At 39.2% G+C, this 20,728-nt stretch overlaps 1 protein-coding gene across 2 annotated transcripts; it reads right to left on the reverse strand.

Moving 5' to 3' along the window:
• Positions 1 to 244: 244 nt before the first annotated feature.
• On the reverse strand, positions 245 to 20,584 carry ppm1aa (protein phosphatase, Mg2+/Mn2+ dependent, 1Aa). Of its 2 annotated transcripts, none has more exons than XM_020084933.2 (6): positions 20,160 to 20,584; positions 18,338 to 19,191; positions 18,117 to 18,234; positions 16,976 to 17,087; positions 16,769 to 16,826; positions 245 to 2,501 (listed from the first exon to the last, which is right to left on the reverse strand). In XM_020084933.2, exons 2-6 carry the CDS (start codon positions 19,172 to 19,174, stop codon positions 2,466 to 2,468), a joined length of 1,161 nt encoding a protein of 386 aa, XP_019940492.1. In that variant the 5' UTR covers positions 19,175 to 19,191; positions 20,160 to 20,584; the 3' UTR covers positions 245 to 2,465. The 2 variants fall into 2 exon arrangements, with proteins under 2 accessions (XP_019940492.1, XP_019940493.1); XM_020084934.2 differs by lacking the exon at positions 245 to 2,501 and adding an exon at positions 10,552 to 12,546.
• Positions 20,585 to 20,728: the final 144 nt, after the last annotated feature.

Consider the following 20,728-nt stretch of genomic DNA (forward strand, 5'->3'; position numbering starts at 1 on the left):
TCTGACCTTTTCCATTGTTGTGCTTTGCTTGTAAGCAATCAAATTAAAATGTGTTACACGACAACGAGCGTGTTTTTGTGAGGTGTAGGAAGAAAGCCAGTGGATGACGATGACAGAGACAAAGAGAGTGAAGGCACTTTACCTCTTCAATGTCACGTAAAGGAAGCATCGTCACCTCCCTGACCTACAACGCACAGCCAGAATGTCCACAATTGCTTTCACATAACACAACATACAACAGGGCTGACAGCTGCTCAAGGTTTTTATTAGTGGACACAAATTTCACACAGAACAATGTGATGTCACTCAGACAGCGGAGGTGTTCCCATCAGTCCCCCCCCCCCCCCGGAGGCACAAACATGGCCTCTGGATAGATGGTACAGTACAGTTCAATGTTCACATCTTTTTGATTTGTAAGGGCAAATCCAAAAGCTGTGTTGGTTCCAATCTTCAGTGGTCGTACAGCAGGAATAAAAACACATGCTCACTTTGGGGTTACAGCTTTAGAACCAGCAACTTACTTCAGCACCATTGTTTGCCACTGACTATTCAGTTACGTGTCATGTGGCGAGGTCAGTAAAAGACAGAGGAACGACGAGTTGTGTGATGGACCGAGAAAAACTGAGCGACACAAACGGATTCCTGCTCAGTAAAAACATACTGGTGCCATGAATGAAGAGCTTTGAGTGTGTTATGTCAAAGCCTTGATTAATGCCTCTTTACATTGTATTAGAATGACAACAACCTGGTTTTTAAAAACCCAACAGGTGGATACACAGTCAGTGAGTTAACATTATGATTTAGCCCAGAGCTGCAGTAGTTTATACTGCAGCTATTGGCAGATTTCTTTAAAAACTTTTTTAACCTCTCTTTACAGGGTGATGTAAAGGGGTGAAAATTTACACTTCTCAGTAGTCGAACATCTTTACTAAATATTTGCAGTAACAAGCTCTAATCAGAAGAAGACTGAAACAATAAACAGGTTTTAGCAGCAAAAGCTGAAATACAGAAGCTTCCTGAGCGAGTGGAGATTGTTCACAAGCTCTGCTGGTGAAGAAAGGGATGTATTTTTGGAGCCATGATGTAAAAATGTTCAAACTTCATGAAAAAATATTGTGTGCTTCTTAACACTGAAGGTATTTAAAAATAATATGACTTGTGGAGATCAATAAGATGTTACTTAACTCAAATGCTGCCCAAAAATAATAAAAACTTAGTAAAACAACTTCAAACCACTCGGAAGAGGGAATACAAAATGTGGTGAGAGTCCCCTCATGGGGCTGGTTTTTCTCTGCCGGTGTTTCAGGACTAATTCCAGCCAACCATGAAGATGTTGTCTTCTGTAATTTCCATTTAGCTGTTGTGAATTTCACAGGTTCGTGCTGCTCATCTGCCTCCAGGCCTCTGCACTAGTCTCTCTCTCTCTCTCTACCACACATCTAACAAGTGAATCTCTATGTTTAAAAAAGAACAACTTTTATGTTGACTTTGCAGAAAACATTAGCAGTCGGTTGTGGAAAGACCAAAAGTGAAATCTTACCTAAATACATCAATAATGTATTCAGCCGTTGTCAGACAAGGACTCTGGAAAATATTTGGAAAATTGGGCCCTGGCATCTTCCAGAGTTTGCCTTTCACATACAGTACAATGGAGAACGCAGCAGGAGACTGTCCACATTAGTGGCGTCTGGGTAGAGCATGCAGGAAACAGGACATGATGTATAAATCACTAGAAACAGTCTTTTGCCGTCCGTGCAACTTGTTTGAGAATTTTGGGATTGGCCCTTATCACCAAAAGCTCTTGAATCTCGTTATATTTGCAAGTTCACATTTCCGACACTTCTTTTTCATCCTGAGATATTTGTATTCTTTTTGTTTTGCTTCTGTCGTGTGCTAGAAACACATCCACTGGATTTGAATTTTCCAGAAAATGTCTTGCTGTATTCTCACATGGGCTCACTTGGACATTTTGGAAGCAGCTCAGGTTAAAGGACACAAAATTAAAAATGGAGACTAAAAACAATTGACATTAACACAGGAATAACAATGAAGTCAATGCACCTTCATAAGTGCAACGTTCTGAGCATGTTTCAGTGATGTGTCAGTGCTTTACTGAGGTTTAAAGAATCCTAAACAGCAATGATTGAAGTGGCCACCAGCTCCATCCATAATAATGTAACATGAGAATGACCAGATTTAAATAAGCTACATTAAAGACGACTCTGTAAATTCCCATCCCTAACCAGATTCTGGTACAGAATCAAAATTAGTATAAGGTTGTGTTTGGAATGATGTTAACAACACAACACATGGAGATACGCTCATCTTTAAATGGGTGAAACTGAAAAATGTTGAATAGGCTTTTGGCATATCAGATAATGTAACTTGACAAAAGTGAGAGCAGACACTTTAGTTGATGATGATGGACAAATGCTTGGCTTGACATCCTCTGATTAGTTCTTGTTTTAGCTGAAACCACGGAAGAAGAGGATGTCTGGGTCCTGGGGAGGAGAAGAGGAGGGTGCAGATGAAGAGGGAGTGTAAAGGTGCAGATGAAGTGGGCTGAAACAGTCACCCAGGGGCTGCATGCTGCCAGATCTCACACAGCATGCAGACTAGATGGGAAAGAGTACTGAATAAAGAGACCAACACCGTGTGATGTTACGATTAAAGTAAAAAGAAAAACATTAACGGTGAGGGCCCACTGAGACGACATGACGACAAGACACCCAGGCACAGTTGTGAACATTTTCATCTCACCGCAGCCCAATTAAAGACAGGAGAGCATGCTGGAAACAAGAAAAGGCTGCACAGGTACAAAAGAAAAACAATTTGCTATCAGTCACATTTTCACAGTAAAGGACAATAGTTGGTTTTAGACGAACAGCGTAATGAAGGAAATTTCTAGTATGGATTTGACAGACGACAGCCACAAAGGCTCGGAATAATACTGTAAGCCTGTAGCAGCACACACTCGAGAGAAAACATCTAGAGAACCTCATCGATACATCGTATTTAACCTGTTGTGCAGGGGAAATTGAATTCCATTTTTTTCTTGTTATATATGCTACACCTCGTGTAAGCCTCCATGGTCAATTCTTTGTGCTACTTTTCTCTTTCTAATGCAGTTGAGACATGCAGTTTAAGATTTCCTCTCCTTGCCACGTTATGAAATTTCCCAGTTTTTCGACTGATGATGAATTAAAATAACTTTGGGAATGTGAGACATTTTAAGATTAACAGGATTCTGTCAGATTTAATTGGATTGGAACCATTATTTTAGCTGACCTGCGAGATACACATCAAAAACAATTATGGTCAAAAAGGAAGTAGGAGAGGCCAAGAAATCCTGAATTTTAGCTTGGAGTGGGAGTAATATCCTAAATACCCTTGGTCCAACAATTCCCATAATGCAACTCAGAAGCATCACTTTTATAGGCTTCAAGCACAGGCTAGTAATTGTTTATCATTTCAGACTTTAAAAAAGCTTCCTTCAGAGCCACAGAAAACATACCAAGGTTTTTCACAGGTTTTCACAAAGATTATTCCAATTCACAGTTTCTGGGTCTGCATGATGTAAAATTCATCATCAGCACAAGTTGACGAGGGTTCAAACCGAGTCCTGCGTGGATGTCCTAATACACAGCCCAACATTTGCACAACTGTGAACATACAACCAGTGCAGACTCAGAAAAGTAAGCTGGACACTTGTTTCATGCACTATTTGTATTTAATGTATTCCAAAGCCTTTGTCCTGTATTTACAAATACACATACACAAACACAGTAGCCCCCAACCTTTTTAAAAACTTTTTGGCTTTTATGTGGAATCCATAGACTCTATCTAAAGACGGACGACACATTTTAAATTCCTCCCTTTGAACAAAAATACAGCTGATAATAATAATATCCCAGATACAGGTGCCACAATCTTGCACATTTGATTTAGTTTCAGCTGCCAATCGTGAAGTTTCACCCTGTTTTTATTGCCTCAAATAATAAATTAAAACCAAACTTAGTAACTTTTTAGTTTGGTCCCATCCATTAACATGGAGGAGGTGGGATGCCCTATACTGCAGCCAACCACTAGGGGGCAATAAATATAATTTGGCTTCACTTTTGTGAAGCAGTCATATCACCCATCTCTGTATAATTCCTGGTCTTTAAGACAATCACTTTCTTATGTAAAGAAAAATAGTAAATAGTAAATGATTCATTATATCAAAAGAAGTTATCGAGATTTAAAATGAAAAAAAAAACAATCAAGATAGCAAAACCAACTTGGCATCTGCTGCAGGACTATTACCACTGAAAGAAGTATTCGTCTTTAGTCCGTGCCCCGGTGACTCACAACGAGTCAGCCACTTGAGAGTTATTCTGAGACAGGGTTTGCTTTCCCAGCTTCCACACAATGAAATATGAATAAGAGTGGCGGGGATAGTCGGCAGCTGTCAACCAATTCAACGGCTTCCCGCCACCACTGATCAATCAGACCCGTATCTGAACCACAACAGCACTGACCCCGCTGGCGAGAGCTGACATTAATCCTAAACCTTCCAGTCAGTGTGGGGGGAATGACAGGACGCAACGTTGTGATGGTGGTGGTGGGAAGTGAGCGCTGATACAGGCTCTAACAAGGAAAGGTGCTGATGCTAATGAGTGTTATCTGTGGCTCTTTAACAAGCCTGCATCATTTGATGTCCTAATTTACAGTGAGCTGTGTCTCAGGGGTGCGGAATAATGAGCTGGCCCGGGATTCCCAGGGCAGCAGCTTGTGTAACCCACCTCATGCAGGGGACACTCGCTCCCACCACGTAGAAGTGAGAGACAGAGGAAGGGAAGTAGAGAGGGAGAGAGAGACGGTAGCAGAGTGAGCAGGAAGGACATATTCAAGGCGTGATGGGGGAGGTTGGGGAGGTGGGTACATGTCACCCCTATTTGATATGCTTGTTTGTACACACCAATCATTGAATCGCTGCAGCCAAGTGCGAAAAGCTTGTGTTCTCTGTGACAAACTGACCTCGGGCAACAAGAGCACTCACAGAAAGAGGAAATGGAGAAGGAGAGCATGGCGGGTGGAGGAGAACAGAGAGTCGACGTTGTATAGGCTCGGATTCTGATCGAGGAATATGAAGACTTCCCTTCCCTTCTTTCCCTCTTTTCAATCCAATCACAATTTTTTTTTAACCGAGCAGCCAACTCCTGGTGCAAACCAAATTAGCAAACGTGGAGCTCAGTGACCTCAGCATAGAGACCATCCTGAGTATGCAGCCTACCACCCCCACCTCTTACTGCTGTGTCTGCATGGCTGCATTAGTCAAGCTCAAATGGGTTTTTCCGCCATGCGAAGCAGAGCATGACATGCACTAAACAATGGCAGGCAGATGACGAGCCAGCTCCATTTGATGATGGCCTCTGCCGACGTGGGCACTTTTTTTTAATGTGGAGGAATATAAGGGCAGCATGATTCATTAGGGGTGCACAGGTGGCCCGGGATCTAATGAGTCACATTCTGTGTCACTCTAACGTGCAAATGGCTCAAAGGCGATTGGGCATCATTAAAAAAGAACAAGCTTGTTTTAGATAGGCGTCATGAATTTTCTCAATTTAGTGATTTTACAATTACAAGTAGATTTAAATTTGCTAGCCAACAGAAAAGGTTCCTAAGGCAACAGAGAAGATTTAACACCAAGCCATTAAAAGTGCAAAACAACAGTGGCATTGAAGTGTCACAAACTACATCTGTTGCTTGTGTCTATTCATTCAATAATTAAATTATAACCAAGTGTTAAATGCTGAAATTGTATGCAACTAAAAGCTGTAATCATCATCTATATAACAAATAGGCACTGACTATTTCTATGAATTAACTTTCAGAGGACTGTTTGTCTTGGTGAGGATTCCTCTTGGTGTTGGTAATCAGCCTCAGCTATTAACACTGCCCCCCTCTGGTGAGCTGCCTGCCTGATTACAACATTGTTATTCCAATTGATCACTTAGAGGTTGAGTCTTAAGAAAAACTACAGAATGCATGAGACTTGTTGTTGCACTTCTAAAAACCGATTCCCTCTTACATTTTGAAAATATTCCCTTATGTGCAATCTGTCAATGTTAACGGTTGCCAGAGCAACAAAGCAAACTTCAAACTACAAAATAAATCTGACCTCGCTTCGGTGTCTTTTAAGGTTGCCCAAAAAAAAATCATGCCACAAAAGCAGCTTGTTGTAACATGCAAGTCTAATCATCACAGGGGCCACAATAACCCAAATCGTACCTGATCTATTAACTGCTCGCCACTGAGCACCGTTTGAACATTTGACCTTCTAACACAGCTCATGACATTATGTTGACATTTAAAGTAATCCCTCCCACAGTTCTTAATCCCAGTGGCTGTGGACTGCCCTGACCCATCCTCCGAGCTCAAGCCCCTTACGTGCACTTGCCACACACACGCACTGACAGAAGAGGGAGCGAGACGAGCACGGCCCCCGATAGCCAGACGAGTCAACAACACCGCTGTGCTGTGAAGAGCTCGTGGGGCTCAGAACATGCAGCAGTGAAAGGGCTTGTTAGTTTATCATACGCAAACTGAAGCTGTAAATCACATGCTGAGATTGAAGGTGTAACACGAGGACAGCTGCGGTTTGTGCCTCTCATGTTTTAACAGAACAGAAGTCACAGAGCTCAGCATAGATTTACTGTAAAAATAAATACTAGCTCATTTGTTTGACGTTACATTCGTGCTGAAGGAATCTGTCCTGTATTTTCTAAAGATAGTATCCTGAGATAAGTTGCATTAAAATACAGAATACTGAAAACATCAAACTAAACCAACGTATATGGCAAGAATTGTTTTACGTTTTGGTTTGTTATACATACTGAGCAAACAATCTGTTTACCAGCTGCCATTTTTGGATTAGGAAAAAAATTGTAAACTTTTTGTTATTGTGCTGTAGACATATTTTTTATTCATATGTCTCATTTAAGAATCTTAAAGGATACGTTTTATAAAATGACCTTTTATTTTTAAAAAGATCTCTTAGACGTGATTACAAATAAAAGCTTTGCATACTGTTTAATCAATATCTCATATATTCCCGTATTTCCTGTTTGGACTTAATATCCTCCATAGATCCTCTTAGAGACTAAAACCCAATCAATACAGTTGGTCGATTTAATCAGTCGATATCGGACTATCACAGATCGATATCAGCATATATGTTACACAGTATAAACTACTAAGAACATTTTTTTGGAGAGAACACAATGCAGAAAAATATAACTCATGTGGGATAACTTGGCCAACTCCATTGTTTTCAATACTCTCAGCGCTTTAAACACAGCAACTGCTGAGAGGATGTGGAGACAGGTGTTGTTTCCATGCTAAGTTACGAACGAGTAAGTGAAGAGAAAGATTGCTTGAAATATTGATAGTGTAACTTTTACTCTTTCACTGATGGTGTATTTTCCATTTCAGCTTTCACTATAAGCCATACTTATTCTACAAGTTTCCTTTGTGCAACAGGCCCGAACAGATAAAAAGTGATGAAATGAGAGGTACAAGATGACAACCCATTTATTTAGTAATACATTCTGCAAACTAGAAATTTTATTCAAACTTCAAAGGCTAAAAAATGAAAGAAAGAAGGGAAAGAATGGGAGAAAATGGAGGAGCAGGGAGAGAAATGCATCAATTCACAAGCAAGGAATGCAATTTGTTCAATCAACAACACAAATAGTACAATTTAGTTCAGGGAACAAAGCTTTTTTAAACATTTTTTTTTTTTAACCATTCCTTTGGAGCTAGAACATAATACAAAATATACAGTTATTGTACTTTGTAAAATCACTGACAGAGGCCTCTGAAGCATTTGAATGGACATTGACAATACTTATCTACAGCATTCTAAAGCTATTCTTGAATGTAATCATAAATATAGCAGACATTAATGTATGTATGCACATTTTGAATGCTTACGAGGTTACCATGTTAAAACACTTGCATTTGTTAAAAGTATGACATCATCTGCAGTGGAGAGTTGAATAAGCTTTCAAGACCGAACTTCAATAAAAGGAAACATGGAGGGAAAATAAACTTACAAACCAGCGATGGTTGGAAAAGTTGTACCTTGTGACAAGCAGGACAAAGTCACTTTGTTGATAGCTTAAGTACCCTAACATGAAGACGAGCTTTTGAATCTAGACGAGTGTAATGTCTGCAGCATTACTCCTCCTCGTAGTGTTTGTGTTGAACAAGTATTTTAGGGGGCAACATGAGATTGGGTAAGGCAAATCGGTGAGCTTATTTATGAGCTGAAAAAAGGTCAGCAAAGTGAGGCTCGGGCCGCCCTGCGAGGGGACAGACAAACCGCCACTGCTAGGGGTCACACAGTAAACGCCACAACCGAGGTACATTGATATGTACAAGAGGGCGTAAGTGTTTTTAAATCTCTTCAACTTCTGCAAGGTAGTCCGCCGTACAAGAATATACAGGATGCATTCCAGGCAACCAAAGGTAGCTCTGTAAATAGCTTTATAATTTTTTTTCCTCAACAATAACAACTTTATGAAATAAAAAGCTGATTATACAGATGATCAGTGCATATGACTACGATCATTTAGTCACACCTATTTTCTCACACGTTTCTAAAAACCCTGAACTCTCGATACAATTACACAGGTGAGCATATGAGGGCGCTGCTGCTTGAGAGGGGCCGGTCAGCTTATAATCAAAGGCCAATAGTGTTCCTAGTTAGTAATATATCATCAGCACTATTCAAATACTGCACACGAGCACAGGCGTGTCCCACTCAAATAGATCAGTGTCAAAAATCACAACTTCTAGGGGAGGACCATGAGAAAACAGGCTTTGATTAACATGAACTGCTTTCGGAACAGTTTGGATCTCATCATATCAAGACAAAAAACACTTCCTATAAATGTTATGAGGTATTTCAGGTCATTAAAAATTAAAACAAGGAGAATATATAATTAGGGGCTTTTTTCTGTTTTTGGTTCTTTTCTTTTTTCTTAGGGATGGGGAGGTCACAGGGATCCACTAAATTAATTTTGTTCACATACCATATCAATGAAACACCCAGATGTGACAAATCAGGACCAAGCCACTCTCAGTAACATTCCAGCTATAGCAATTTTATATTAAATTAAAAAAGTTATTTTCAACATTTGTCATTAAGGGGAGTAAGTGTGTTATAAAACTGGGGAATTAATCAGCATTGATTAAGGGCCATGTCATCGTTTATATAATTTCTGGGTCAAAATATGGGACAGTTGAGGGGGGTTGGGGTATTAATGGCCTGAAGATGCAAAAAAAAACATGTTTGTTCTTAATGGAGCCTGGAGAAAAAATGTAAGTTGCATTAAGAGTACCCAATACCTCCCAGATCAGCTGGGTGCTGGTTTGATGAGACGTTTTGTGCACAAATACAGGCGATGCAGTGACAATAAAATAACTTAGAGTTAAAATATAAGCTGCCTGTATAAAAAAGTTTTTTTCAAACACACTAACAACATTTTTTTCTCAAACACTGAGTGAAATTGAGTTTTCATGATGTGAGCACAGTACGTTTACATGTATGGCTGAGTATTGTGGTGGTAATTCGATACTGTGATCTCAAGGAAGAAAGAAATTGAAAGACATATTTTTACGGTTTGTTTTTGTTGCTTTTTCATGGGAAGGAATATTTAGTGAAACCACATTTTCATGCAAACAGAGAAATCCGTTACACTGAACTGTGACTGTTATTCATGTTTTCATAAGTTGACTTTTCAAAGGTACTCAGAAGTTTTCACTCTAAACACAGAGCCAACACCTTGCAAATGTTACCTAACGTAACATTTTTAAAGGCTATTTTTGTGTTTTTGCCTCAGCTTACAATTTTATTCTATAATTGGTTAAGTGGCCCTTGTATGCCACGTTACAATCAAACCAACTGTTGATACACATTACTGCCCTCACAGTCCACAGAAGGGCATTTCATCTCTTCCCATTTACTGTATGTGCGTCCTTGTGCAAGTAGAATGAGAACCCGCTGATCAAAACGTTTCTCTACAGCACCACCAGTGGTCAAAAACTCCACAGAGTACCTTTAAAAAAAACTGAGTAACGGCAACTAAAAATTTCACAATGAGGTTGCTTTACAACACCCTGAAAATGTTTACATCATTTCCAAGGTTACAGGTAGCTTCTCCTTTATATTCTTTGTGTCTTGTAATATAGACTTTCTAATTACATTTTTTTAGCCTTAAAGGGATTTAGGATTTTAGGAAGCAGCTAATTTAGGATTACAGTCAAAGTTAGTGTGTTTTGTTTAGGTTTTTTATAATTTGCTACATGCCACAAGTCTTAATGCACCAAAATCGTTAGGATTGTCATTTTGATGAATGAAGAATTACAAACTTAATACATTATTGTGTATTATCTAAATGAAAACTTGCGAGAGGGACATCAAAGTTATAAAGAGGGAAACCTTTGTTTGCCACAACACATAATAAAATGCAACTAAACATACCAAGACCAACCAGAATCATATTTTGTCCATGGCAAAAAACTAACTCAAGCAACATGATTTATTCCTTGAAAGTTGAAGTCAAAAATATATACATACATAAATTTCCAACAATGCAATTTTAGACAAAAAAATGGCAGAAAATAAAATTGAAATAAAACCATTTCTCTTCAAGAAATTTACCTAGTGTGTGTGTGTGTGTTAGATACAGAATTAGTCAGAGACTATTCATGTTTTTAGGAGGAGGGGGTTAACTGAAAGAAAGAAGCCACAGATCATACACTATAGCAGCGAACTGTATTGTGCTCTGGCTTGTGGTGGCGCAGTGGGAAGTTTTGAAGCAGAGCAAACCAGATGGAAACTAAAAAAAAAGTGCTATACAACCATAAGAACTCATTACTGTTAGAGGATTTGTTCTTGGTTTGAAAGTCCGAACAAAGACCATGTTTCTCCTATTTTGAACCTAGTGATGGGTGAGTTTCTTTAAAACAGTCAGTGCTGTAACTGTTCACATCAGTCAAATGATCAGATGCTAAAAAATAGAAGCTAAAATTCTATGTGTACCACGTACAAAAAAAAGAGAAGAATCTCATGAAAAACAAAATAAAAACTTGGCATAGGCTGTTGTAAAGCTGAAACAAGTGATCATAAATCATATGGCACCCACAGTGGGCACTGCTTACAATTAATTTTTAGAACATGATATTAAAATATGACACAACAGATGAGTCAATGATTGAAAAGCTGCAAACCACTGAAACACCATGGGTAAATTGAGCTACGTGTGTCAGGTTACAGTATATTTCTGATATATAGCTTGAAGTTGTTCAAACAGCGTAACAGCATTTAAACTCTGTTAACCAAAGCTTTTTGTAATAAGAAGTAGTGAGAGCCTATCTTGGGTTGATATGGAACACCGGCTGAAAGAAAAAGGGCAGACAATGAATGAGCAGTGGGCAATTCCCTTAAAACTCCAGCCTGGTCTGTTGTCTGAACCACCTGGGCAAATTTCATTGCCTTTACACTAACACACGTGCGCACATACATACACACAAGCACCCACGCACGCTTGCAAGTATCTATCCGCACAGACAAACATGTTAACAGGGGTATTATCTTCTTTTTAATCAGACGCCTCGAAAGAAATTAAAAAAAAGATTTTTGTTTCGCTTCACACATCCCAAAATGACCAAGAAACACAATTATTATTTGAGCATGTACAGAAAGCCACTTACAAAAATAAAATACAATTAAAAAAAAGCACAGGGAAAAAATAATTAGGATTTAAATGGTTTTGATATAGAGAGCTTACTGTGCTGTCAACTATACAATTTACCCGTTTCTTAAAGGAGCAGAGACTAACTGAAAAAGGAGAGAAAGAAAGTAAAAGCGCAGAAACATTGTGTCTGGAGGACAAGCAGAAATATCCACTGAACAGACATTTGTTAGAAGTCCAGAAGAGCAGGAAAAGGCAGATAGTGCATAAAAGGTTCTCTTTTTCATTTCTTTCATTTTTTAACTTAAATCAAGCTGCATTAAATACAGGCTGTTTGTACAGGACAATTGCACTTCACAAAAACAGAAATATACAAACACACACAAGGAAATGTGAATCAAAATTAATTACAGCAAAAAAATGTTCTACTTAAGCTGATTATTTAACAAAAAAAAGAAAGAAAAGAAAACCTTGTGGACTCACTTGTTATGGATTACTTTAGAGGAGAGTATTTAGGTGGGTGAACATAAATGGGAGACAAGACGGTGAGGATCCTGAACTCCAGAGTGGACTGGTGCTGCACTATTCCAGGTTTGTGTGCATGCAACTCCTCTTCCTCTTCCTCCTCCTCCTCCTCCTCCCATGAAATTCCCTTCTTAGAAAACCAAAAGCTCAGAGTGACGGCGAGACAGACTGCTGAGCCGAGCTGCTGTGGGTCTTGAGAGGATGGTGGTTTGTAAACTCTATGCTGTGTTAGTGGTAGGAGGTTGTGTTACCACATGTCGTCTGTGGACGCAGAGTCCTTAATAAGAGAGGAGAGGAAGGAAAAACCCTTCAGACTCTGACTCTACATCCATGAGAACTCTAGCTGGACAGGTTCAAGCATGTATGATACAAACTGACAGAAGAAATAATCCAGGAAGTGATACTTGTATATCAACAACCCCACAACAAGTTTTAATGCTATTATAAATACTTTTACAGAAAATGTGGAGATGTACTTTTTTTGAGTAAAGCATTAAATAACTTGTCAAGTATACAACATACCATTGTCATATGTCAGACATCATTACGGTTTATATGGCTACCTCCTTGTAAATGATGGCTTTCTTAATGAGCACCAAGTAGTGCCCGAACCTTCTGATATGCAATCTATTTGTTTTAAAGGTGACTATTATGGTTTGTCGTCACCCAGCTGTAACAAATAACAATGTATAGTTCAGGTAAATGTGATGATTTTAGTCTCCTCTCAAACAAACACCAAACCAGCAGCGATTCAACAGTTGAAGTGAAATTTGTACGTATGAATGTATGAATATGCAGATATATGTAGATATGTTTTACTGGGTATTAGAGAAGATTACTGCTTTTGCCATAACTCAATCGTAACAGTATATAGTTCAAGAGTTTGTTTAACTCAGGACAAACATCCAAGCAACTGTTCTGGCAGCTGATGATCCTAGGTACTATATGGAGACTCTGAAGTATCAACAAATGCTTGATCCAAGATTTACAAACTCTTCCATCTATCTGCAAAAAGTCTGAGGTCGCGTAAAACAGATGCTGCTGGATTTTTATGATATTTTGAATATTTATACGCACATGTCCTCTACGCCTAAATGTGGCAGACTCAGCTCAGGATATAATGAACTGAATTTAACTGACCAGGACACATGCTAGCTACAGTTACTCCTTACAACCAAACAGAGGAAAACAAAATAATTCCGTTTTAGAACTAGACTCAGATTATACAATGTGACATCAAGTGCAACGCTACCAAATGATAAGCAAACAGCTTGAGGAATATTTTAGGTGTTTGTAAGGGCGTGACAATGTTTCGACCATTACAAACATATCTTGCTTGATTGTGAATGATGCAGTATTTAAGGATCATCATCATATATCAACTTTTTTCAAACAGTTTCATCATGACCTATAATTACTATTTTATACTTATTCTTTGTGCTGGAACAGCAACTGTACAAAAACTACATGTTACGAACTAAATCATGTACTGGGAGTAGCTAACGTTATAACTGGTGCCTCTTCCTGTAGGATACACCACAGACACAGCTAACAGGTATTGAGACAGCCGGGAGCTTTGGTACAAGGGTTTCACCACATATGCAAATTAAATTTAGAGAGCAGCCAACGTGACAAATTATTTGGTTGTCATTATTGCTGTTTCATTTAGTGAAAAACTATAGATTCCAACTTCCCTACATTGTGGCAAAGAAAAACATCTCAATGCTGCCCAGCATTCAGACAATTTACATTTTTTACCATATACATTTTAAAATACAGGCATCTATTTGGTTTTACAAACTGTAATTTATTTATCATAAATGTTATTATTACTTTATATTTTTATGCAGTAAAACTTATAAGGGATATTCTCCATCTTGTCCTATGTTCTAAAAATGGATTGTGTTTTTTTTAAAAGGCATAGAGATAATGATTACTGATCTACTGAGCAGGCCACATGGCTTTCATAGTACTGACAACAAGCCAGTAGCCAGTCAGATTTACCTTCAGCCTTGGCATACCCTCATATTTGACCTGTGTCATTGATTACAAGACCAAAACACTTGATGATGTTTAGGTGCACAACTGAAGTTATGTCCCTAACATCCACTTGTAGCCACTAACACCTACTAACATCTTTGTGGTAGTTGGTAACTTAATTAGAGCTTAAGACCTTCAAACAAACAAAGGGTATTCATAAGATGAAAATATATATACACACGTGTGAATGGTGCAGATTTCTTTTCAAGTTTAGTTAAAAAGAAGAATATTGCCTCAGTTGACATAAAAGAATTATGCATGTCTCATACTTTTCTCATTCTCCCTCTATTCAAGAGTCAATACTATGATTGCTGTGGTTTAGAAAAACTGCCCACATGGTGCAGCTTTTAAGTATTGTAGTCTCTGCTCTGTTATCGTCACTTCTTTGTTGTGGATCAAAACTTTTAAAAATCATAAAAAGCCCATCTAAATTCCTGGTAATAGTAGAGGCATAATCACTGTCCTCACAGAGACAATTAAATACACCCACCAAAGAGTCTCCAAGGTTATAGTCACAGATTGCACACAAAGCTCCATAAGTTGTATTCAGCTGAACTGACCTATTACCAACCAACGGCTGTTTGCAAGTCTGTATGAAGCAGAGTTTCTGATAACATCTGACATTTATATAGATTTTAGTGAAATGTGCTTTTCCACAATACTGACCTATTCCAGAATGACACTCTGTAAACAAGTTTCACTCAATAAAACAATCAATTACACTACCTCAATGACCCATGGCCTTTTCTGTGCTGTGTTACAGGACGAGTTCATAAAGGCATATTAGGATTCCTTGTCACTCACTGATCTATATCTTTGTTATACTCAAAAAATATTATCTATTTATGTTTTCAGTCTGAAGGGGTAAGAGACAGCGTGAGCTGGATGGATACATCCAGTGGACGATGTAAGATTTTATTCAGTGTTTAATTTTACACAGCAGGCTACATCACTAACTGGGCTACCAGGCAAGGTGGACATGTTGGACCAAAGCACCAAGGACAACTCAGACAGAGCAACAGATGAGACCTACACTGAAAGTAGTCACAAGTACATGTACAAAACCAAACCAAACAAGGAGCTGTATGACAGAATGTCACTTGTTTGATAAGAGGATACACAAATAACATGAGTCAAACACAAGTCTGTTGTCTGATGATAAAGCCACACAACGTTTCAGTCACATTGCAACTCTGCTGTCAATTATGGTCCTGATCAAATCATCCACTTTTTTTTGCTGCAGCTACAAAAAAAAAAAAACAAAGTCTACAGGAGAACCTGGTGGGAAAGGCCAAATACTAGTGCTTTAGATCAGCACAGGGCACAATATTTGTAACAGTACAGTCTTCTCTCTAATACAAGAATGTAACATTTTATTGATTTAATATTCTATCATAGCTGTGAAATACTGTACAACAACAAAAATATTTACGTTTTTTGTGTCTAAGTGAGCCTTAAAATTTTCATTTCATCAAGATATATTGCAATAATTTAATTAAACCGTTCAGTTTCTCCCCTCCCTGTTTGACCACTATGAATTAATCTGCAAACATTTCTAATAAACTTATTTCACTTTCTACCACGGAAAGCTTTGTGTAAGCTGTTGGCAAACAAACCCTCAATTTAGCCCATTTTGTATTGAGACTGCACAAAATGACACAGACAAGTCAAGAGGCCTTCCAGCATTCTGAAGGTACACCAATTTCTGAGATACCTCAGTGTGGGAAACTAATTTAAAACGTCCATCTTCATACAAACATGAAATACTAAAACAAATTGCCAATTTTTCATGGTCAAGGACAAGATGAGACGAGCACAATTACAGAGCTGAATCAGTGAACTTACCTGATAAAAATTTTAAAGCATGATATCCGAGTAGACAAGGGCCCTATCTTTGTGGTCTGTTTGTATACAAAGGATTGCTGAGCAATGCTCCTTTTAAATCAGTATGTAAGAGAATGCAGTTTTTATTCCATCCACACAAATGTCAGATAATATCCCCTATTAGCTCTTTCACTAATTATAGAAATCAGCTCATGTGGTATGAGACTGAGCCTTTTGGCACAGGACCTGCAATGCACTTGTGGTCCTTTGTCAAAATTAAAGCAAGTTTTGTGACTGAGGAATTACTATGACTATCTAAAGTGAAACGATTGGATCACTTTCTGCTGGTGTCACAGAAAATGTGTAGTATTACAAAAAGTGAGTTTTAATTAATTTCCTCTGGCTTTTGGATTCAAACCGGAAAGAAGGAAATAAATAACCAAGAAAAGTCACTATGTCATGACATAATTTTTTTTTTTTTCACTTGGCAAAGAGCCTATTTCCTTGTTCCATCTTGTTGAATACGACTGTCATGCAGAAAATTGGTTAAAACTTGCTTATCACATGTCAACAAGCATGCATACTCCAAAAAAGTGCAAACATACAGGGAGTTAAAGACAAGCTGGGATACTTACTGTGTCATCACTTCGGTAGGGGTTGAGCTTGTTGTACACCGATTCAATAACACTTCGTCTGAGGAAGAGAAAAGTACAAATATATTAAATGTTAGTTTTCATTTTGTAAAAACAAAAGGGGAAAATATATCCAGTGATCATACTTAAACTGTCATAAATAGAAATCTGTAATTGATTGATGAGGTTTTAACCACAAAGCACACTCACTTGCTTGCCAGCTCTCCTCCAGGAGGGAGGTTCGGGATGCTCTCAGACGCTAACGTTCGCATAACATGGACCAAATCCGGGACACCTTCATCCCCCTGCTTTTTAATGATCTCTGTTGGAAAACAAAATTATTTATTGTGGATCCTTTGACAATATTACACAGAAGTGCACCTAAAAACATCTTATTACTTTGTGCAGTTATATTGGAAAAATTGGGGACAATGTGTAAAAGGATGCGGATGAAACCACCCCGAATTTTATTTAGACTGCAGAAAAGATGAGCTCAGTTCTGTTTTGTTAATTGTGAAGAGATGGATATACCTTTTTTTTTTTTTTTTTTTTTAGATTAAAACATTTAATTGATTCAAAAGAGAGAGCCAATGATGTGTATTTTAAATGTTTAGTTTTTCTAAGGGTACAACCAACATCTCCAGTTCTCCGCATCAATGAGCAATGTTCATCCTAGAAAAGAGATCCCTCCTCTGACTCTTCCTAAACATTACTTTTCTGGAGGAAAACTTTCCTAATGTGAATCAATGGTCTTCTAAGCTGTATAGACTGTAAAGCACTTTGAGGTAAATGTGAGATTTACCTGGTCTATAAAAAAAAAGTAAAACTTAATGTAGACAAGTAAATTGTTCCTGGTTGTCACTATCAGAGTTGAACAAGGTGTCCAACAAGACATGAAATACTACAGAATTTGAAAATACGACTTACACTCTTTCTTACACAAACATATATTTGTTAGATTGTGTCCCTCTAAACTCTCTAGCATGACTATAACATACATAAGATTAACAGTATCACAAACAATGAACTGTTGATCGAAACCTGCCTGAGGTATTAGATGTGATCTGGTTAAATTGCATCTCAGGAGTTGTGTCTAATGAAGCAAATCCCATTACATTAAAGTTAGATAAAACTATTAAAACTAATTTTGATAATTATTTTTGCAAATGTTCCTAAAAGAGTATATATATATATATATATATATTAAAGCATTATTCAAAATTCAACATAAGGATAATAAGGGTTTTACATTGAATATCAAAAGTAACAGAAGCAAAAGAAAATATAATTATTTCCGTAAGGTACTTTTTAATGTTGGTCAACATCGACAAATATAATCTTTCTCCCCTACCTTCTACTCTGGCTTCCAGGTATTTATCCAGCTCAGCCTCTCGTTTCACTGCTTCTGGAGATACCTTTGGGGCCCCAGGAAAGCAGATTAACACGACACTCATATTGTCCCGGCTTCCCTGTGGAAATGAATAAACACAGACGTCAAGTAAATCAATCGTAACACCAAAACAGAAGAGTGTGTAAAAAGATTTTAATGTAGGCTATGTGATCACACTGTACCTTATACAAGCAGGTGTCAACAATTTCATTGCTGACTCTTTCAAGATCATCTGTCACCTCTAGCCTTGACCTTACAAAGTCACAGAGTTCCTCATTGGCCATGACATCCCAGATGCCATCACAAGCGAGTATAATGAATTCATCTTCCCCTTCACATCTTTCTATTGCATAAACTTCAGGCTCAGGAGAAACAAGCTGCTCTGTCGGCCCTTTTCCATGCACACACTTGTAGTCGAAATCTCCCAGAGCTCGAGAGACTGCTAAGGACCCATTAACTCGCTGGATCATGACTGAGCCACCGGCATTCTGGATCCTTTCCTTCTCCAGAGGGTTGCTGGGTTTGTGATCCTGTGTGAAGAAGTGCACAGCTCCCCCTCGGCTGAGGAGCCCCCGTGAGTCGCCACAGTTGATAAAGTAGGTATGGCTTGGAGAAATCATCACTCCCACAGCAGTGGAGCCGCTGCGGTCCACGCCGTGCTTCTTCTCAGAGATGGTTCGCATGTGTTCGTCAATCTGCAGGAATCCTGTGCGGATCCCGGTCTTCACGCTATCTACAGAGGGGTCCTCCTGCAGAGCACTCTGGAAGTCTGGGTTGCTGGTGATGTGCTCCAGCAGGTGCTCACAGCAGTACTTGGCCACCTGAGAGCCAGCATGCCCATCGTAAACGGCAAAGAATGACCAAGGGTCGAGACCATGGGGCAGACCAATTACTGCTGTGTGTGCATCCTCCATCTCTACCCGCCAACCCTGCATACTGCTCAGCCCATACCTAAGGTGGTTACCCTCACCATGGGAATTGTACTTTTCCATCTTTGGTTTGTCCAGAAATGCACCCATTGTGTTCCTCTTAAAACCTGTAACACAAATTAAAAGAGAGAAATCTACTTACAAGATAGAACAGAAAGTTAGCGTTAAATAATTTGAAAACAATGAATCAATATTCAGTGTATAATCATATTATTAAGCAAAGCTACAGTGGAAAAATCGGAATCTTTTTCTGATATTTAACCATACATAAAATGTATGTCTACTTTATTAGATAGATGTTGTGTTATTTATTTGATCATAATGATACATTTAAAACAGATCACATCCTTCATCAATGTGTAGAGAAAGATTAACATCTTGGAGCCGAGTTCAGGCCCCTGCTCTGGTCTAAAAATAGTAGACCTGTGAACACATTTTTGCTTCATATTAGGAACACTGCTGGTGAGGATCAAACTGAAACGCCCTTAAACCACAGGTTCATCAAGTTTAACGTGAAATGTACCCACACGTAGTCAGTGATTTTGCCTTATTATACACACATCCACATAATACACCGCTGACCAGCATCTCTCTGACCTTCGCAATGCAGAACACCTCATCAGTCTAGCTAGTCGGGGTGATAGTTAAAGCTATCGTTACATGCCTGCAGAGCTAACCGATCGAGCAGTAACACGATAAACACAACACAATTTCAGGAGATCTGACAAACCCGGCACCGACTCTGTCGTCGTGTGGAGCTAATTCACAGCGTGTACCTGCTCTGGAATGACAGCATTTGTTGTTGGATTGTCGTGAAAACTTAGCTCTGTATTAAGTCCTCCCCACAACCCAAATAAACAAACAGCCTTGCCTAGTTGCGGGCCTTGACCCTTGTCCCTCACAGCTAACTTTGACAGGCCTCCCTCTGCCCTGCTCTGCTAACGTAACGCTGAGGCAAGGAGAGCCCTCGGCCTTGCTAACGTACTGCGGCTACAAGCTAACTTAGCTCGGGTAGCTAACTGCCCGACGTTCCCCTACAGCTGTTGGTGTAAGAGTAAACATTTCAATCACTTACCAAATTTCCGAAATAGTGGTTGACAGAAACCGGAGCTGCGGCTGTGAGCAGGACTGACCGGCCGTAGTTCACACCGGAGAGGTTACACCGACGAATCTAGAGGGGGAGGTTCGCGGTGGGTTAGCTAGGCTTGCTAGCCAGTTAGCTAGCAATGAGCAATCGTCACTCAAGACTCAGTGCATAGAAATGGTCTCAGTGCAGAGTCGTGCGCCCGTGTTGCATTACATTATCTCAGCTGGCGACCTGAAGTATATTCTAACGGATCCTCATGTAAATCTGAGGGCCGGAGCTTGGACTGGTCGAGCCGGGGCGGGGAAGCTGAAACGTCTGTCCCAGCCTCTCCACTTGACAGCTTGACAGCTCGCTAGCTAACGTTAGCTTCGGAGGAGCACAGCGCCGCTGAGGCAGGACCCGGATGTTGCAGGTTGCGTACTCGAAAACATGACATCATCCCTGAAGAGTTGAGGCTGCTCCGACTGCTGCTGCTGCGCACAGAGGACATGCACTACACCACACCAAGTAATATACAGAGAATCCCACTAACAACAACAACCACAACAAGTTATATA

Source organism: Paralichthys olivaceus, chromosome 12 (assembly GCF_024713975.1).
Source record: "Paralichthys olivaceus isolate ysfri-2021 chromosome 12, ASM2471397v2, whole genome shotgun sequence".
Taxonomy (NCBI): domain Eukaryota; kingdom Metazoa; phylum Chordata; class Actinopteri; order Pleuronectiformes; family Paralichthyidae; genus Paralichthys; species Paralichthys olivaceus.

Excerpts from the sequence above, each read along its gene's own strand:
- ppm1aa (XM_020084933.2), bottom strand. The coding sequence starts at position 19,174 with ATGGGTGCATTTCTGGACAAACCAAAGATGGAAAAGTACAATTCCCAT. Across the intron at positions 16,827-16,975 it reads GGAGGAGAGCTGGCAAGCAA|ACGAAGTGTTATTGAATCGG; the intron begins GTGAGTGTGCTT and ends TCTCTTCCTCAG. Across the intron at positions 2,502-16,768 it reads CCTACCGAAGTGATGACACA|GACCCAGACATCCTCTTCTT; the intron begins GTAAGTATCCCA and ends TCTCCTCCCCAG.